Raw genomic sequence first — 1179 nt, forward strand, 5'->3', positions numbered from 1 at the left:
CTGTTAAAGTCAGGGATGGAAGAAGCAGCATTTCTTATCTGGTGAGACGTGCAGAAGAGATTCTGATTGGATAGTTAACAGATAAGATTATCAGTTATCAATATTAAGAAAACAGATGAAAATAACTACGCTAGGCATCCGTAAAGTGGGTCCTGGGGGGCCGCTGTCCTGCAGGTTTTAGAGGTTTCTCTGCTTCAGCACAGCTGATTCTGATCATTGCAGTTCAGCAATAGCCTGTTAATCAACTATCAATGGAAATCAGCTGCTGGAGCAGGAAATGTCTAAAACCTGCAGGACAGCGGCCCTCAGGGGCCCACGTTAAGGATGCCTGAACTATGAGCTCCTGGCTGAATGCAGACACTATGATGAGATCTTCAAAGCCAAGATGGATTCCAGCAGGAGCAGAGGGAGACTGAAGATCTAACTGGAGAGAGAGATTTGAACAATTAAGGGATGGATGAGATCTATCAGGTATAGATCTACCAGAATGATGAACTTTGACCTGGGAGGCAGAGAAAATAAAGGAGCTGAAGCCCCTGAAGGAGGCGGATTCTTTTGGCCATCAGGAAACACCGCCTGAAACCCCCAACAGGAAGATGAAGTAATTGCAGAGCGGTGTGCAGCCTGCAGGTGGGCAGCCACGCCCTGCAGCGGAGATCCTCTGTTCTCCGCCCCCCCCCCCACCCCTCAGGTTCATAACCAAACTTTGATGCACACCCCGCCCTGAGCAGCGCTGGATGCAGCATCATCAGATGTTAAGACGACGCTCAGGAACGTCCAGCTTCATCTTCTCTGTCCCGTTTCAGGGTCGGCTTTACTACGTCCGAGTGTCGGCGTACAACATGAAGGGCTGGGGTCCGCCCGCCTCCGCCCTGCCTCCATCAGCGGCTCCATCCAGTAAGTTCCTGCTGCTCCTTCTGCAGCTTATTTATCTTTGAAACGCAGATTCAGATCATCTTCATGGAGATGTTTTTAGTTTGAATTGAGCTGATTAGAGACGTTAGTTTAAGGAAAACATGTTTGTTTCTGTTTTTTTCTCAAACCATAAACAGCTTCACTAAAATCTTTAAAATAAAAAGTCCCATCAGTGAACTCAGGCTGCTGGAGGAAAAAAACAACATATCAAAGGTTAAAAGTTAACAATGTTAAAGGAAGATCTATGACTTATTCTGAGTACAC

The 1179-nt window shown here is 46.8% G+C and overlaps 1 protein-coding gene across 1 annotated transcript in view; it reads left to right on the plus strand.

The window, feature by feature from the left end:
* The window catches only part of LOC107082905, a 93029-nt gene extending 92091 nt beyond the window's left edge, over positions 1 to 938 (plus strand). Inside the window, exon 12 of the mRNA XM_015371803.1 lies at positions 807 to 938. Within this exon, the coding sequence (XP_015227289.1) occupies positions 807 to 938 (132 nt within the window). The remainder of the gene's footprint in view (positions 1 to 806) is intronic.
* The last annotated feature ends 241 nt before the right edge of the window (positions 939 to 1179 follow it).

This window comes from Cyprinodon variegatus, unplaced genomic scaffold (assembly GCF_000732505.1).
Source record: "Cyprinodon variegatus isolate N-32 unplaced genomic scaffold, C_variegatus-1.0 Scaffold65, whole genome shotgun sequence".
NCBI lineage: Eukaryota > Metazoa > Chordata > Actinopteri > Cyprinodontiformes > Cyprinodontidae > Cyprinodon > Cyprinodon variegatus.